The sequence below is a fragment of the Austrofundulus limnaeus genome, unplaced genomic scaffold (assembly GCF_001266775.1).
Source record: "Austrofundulus limnaeus strain Quisiro unplaced genomic scaffold, Austrofundulus_limnaeus-1.0 Scaffold614, whole genome shotgun sequence".
In the NCBI taxonomy this organism is placed as follows: domain Eukaryota; kingdom Metazoa; phylum Chordata; class Actinopteri; order Cyprinodontiformes; family Rivulidae; genus Austrofundulus; species Austrofundulus limnaeus.
The window spans coordinates 200,238-202,057 of record NW_013953016.1 but is presented as its reverse complement, the minus strand read 5'-3'; the positions used below and the strand labels follow the sequence as shown (position 1 = coordinate 202,057).

At 42.2% G+C, this 1,820-nt stretch overlaps 1 protein-coding gene across 1 annotated transcript in view; it reads right to left on the bottom strand.

Annotated features, from left to right (window-relative positions):
* si:ch211-198n5.11 (methylcrotonoyl-coenzyme A carboxylase 2) overlaps window positions 1-1,820 on the bottom strand; it is a gene marked incomplete in the record, with an annotated part of 14,622 nt that overhangs the window by 7,821 nt on the left and 4,981 nt on the right. Inside the window, 3 exon segments of the mRNA XM_014027079.1 lie at window positions 670-871; window positions 955-1,133; window positions 1,224-1,304. Coding sequence (XP_013882533.1) covers window positions 670-871; window positions 955-1,133; window positions 1,224-1,304 — 462 coding nt within the window.

The window sequence follows — 1,820 nt, the reverse complement described above, 5'->3', positions numbered from 1 at the left end:
CCGGTAAAGCGCAAATGAAATATTTAGGTCCACAATTAGCGGATTTGCGCTTTAGCGGACTGGTGCCCACCACTGATTGTGGCATATAATGACTCTTTGAGAATGTTACTGAGGCTTCCGCGGCACAGTAGTGCAAGTGAAATGTTTGCTAATTGCGGTGTTAGATGTTGTGCAGCTGTTATTAGGCACTGTATCTATTCATTTATGTGTAGAGTTGAGAATCAGCAGAACAGTATTTTACAAGCTCTGGTCTGCCCTAGAAACAGTTCTGTGAGATTTACKTGAAAAATATTGAGACATTGGCGTAACTGTTTATACAGTATGTGTAAATAATTTGTGATGTATTTTTTTTCTTTTAATTTATATTGTATATTTTTATATACTTCGGTTTTTATTTTTAATTTTTCTCTTTTATTTTCTATATGGACCAGGATATGTCCTTAATAAAGCTTGACTTGACTTGACTATCAGGTTGAGTCAAGTTCATCCACACATGACTCTGACATCCATGTCTATATGTCGCTTGCTTTGTGCACTGGTGCACAGTCATTTGGATGGCTGAGCAAATACTTTTGTCAATATAATATAGGTCACCTTCTGAAGGATGCCAAAAAAAAAGAGGTCAATTAAGTAAGCGCCAACATGAGAATGAAACTCAAGGTTTTGTACCATTTTAACATCCAGACTGTAGCTGTAACTCCGAGGAGCCAGACCCAGCAGTTCTTCTGAACTATACCGCGGCTCCTCTCCCCTCGTCGACGTGTCCTCCTCTTCCTCGGGCAGTTGGAAGTTGAAGGTGGATATGATATTTCTGGTGCAATCGAACGCCTCCTTTTCATCCCACGCAAAATGGTCCACGCAGCCACTCACCCTGCAACCACACAGACACGAGAGCCACGGTACAAAACATCCCGTCGATKTTCTACCTGGGAGTCTTAAAGTTAGGAAACGTACTCGGCGTGGAGTCTGGCTCCTCCCAGCTCCTCCGGCGACACCTCCTCTCCGGTGGCAGCCTTGACGAGCGGCGGGCCTCCCAGGAATATGGTTCCGATACGGTGCACCATCACCGCCTCCTCTGTCATCGTGGGGGCGTAAGCTCCGCCCGCCGTGCACGAGCCGCACACCACCGCCACCTTTATCATCATCATCATCATCGCGGGTTATTATTGCGTACGGGTTTTACGTGAGAATGCACTTCAGACTTAKAGCTCCCTTAAGAGTACCTGCGGGATTCTCATGGCTGACATGATGGCTTCATTATAAAACGCCCTTCCTCCGTGGTTCTTATCAGGAAAKATCTCTGACTGGGAATGAGAAATTTAAAGAGCATGAACCGACCAGCGGTTATTTCTATGAAAAGAGATTATATGTGACCCATCACATCGAAACAAGGATTAAGTGGAATGTGTAGAAATAGRCAGATATAGGGTGTTGATAYGTGTGCAAAAATTWAATTTTGTCAAAATATAATGAATTAATGCCTTGTTAATGCATCATTTGCATTAACTGTCTGAAATATAATCCTTAAAAAACTCTTGAAGCATTTTTTGAGCAGTAGCAACAAAAAAACAGGGAAAAATGCTTTAAAATTTTGAAATTTTCCCTGTAAGCCAGCAATGTTTTTGTTTCTTTACAACTGCGAAATCGTAATATACAAGTCCTATTTGAGGTTTCCTCTTTATATTAACATCAAAAATGACTCAATAAATTTACATAAAATTAGGATTCAGACCAAACAAAAATGCAGGGCTATTCAACTGGTGGCCCGCAGGCCACACCCAAAGTTCGGCCCGTCAACTGGTTCATTCATCTCTGAAGCC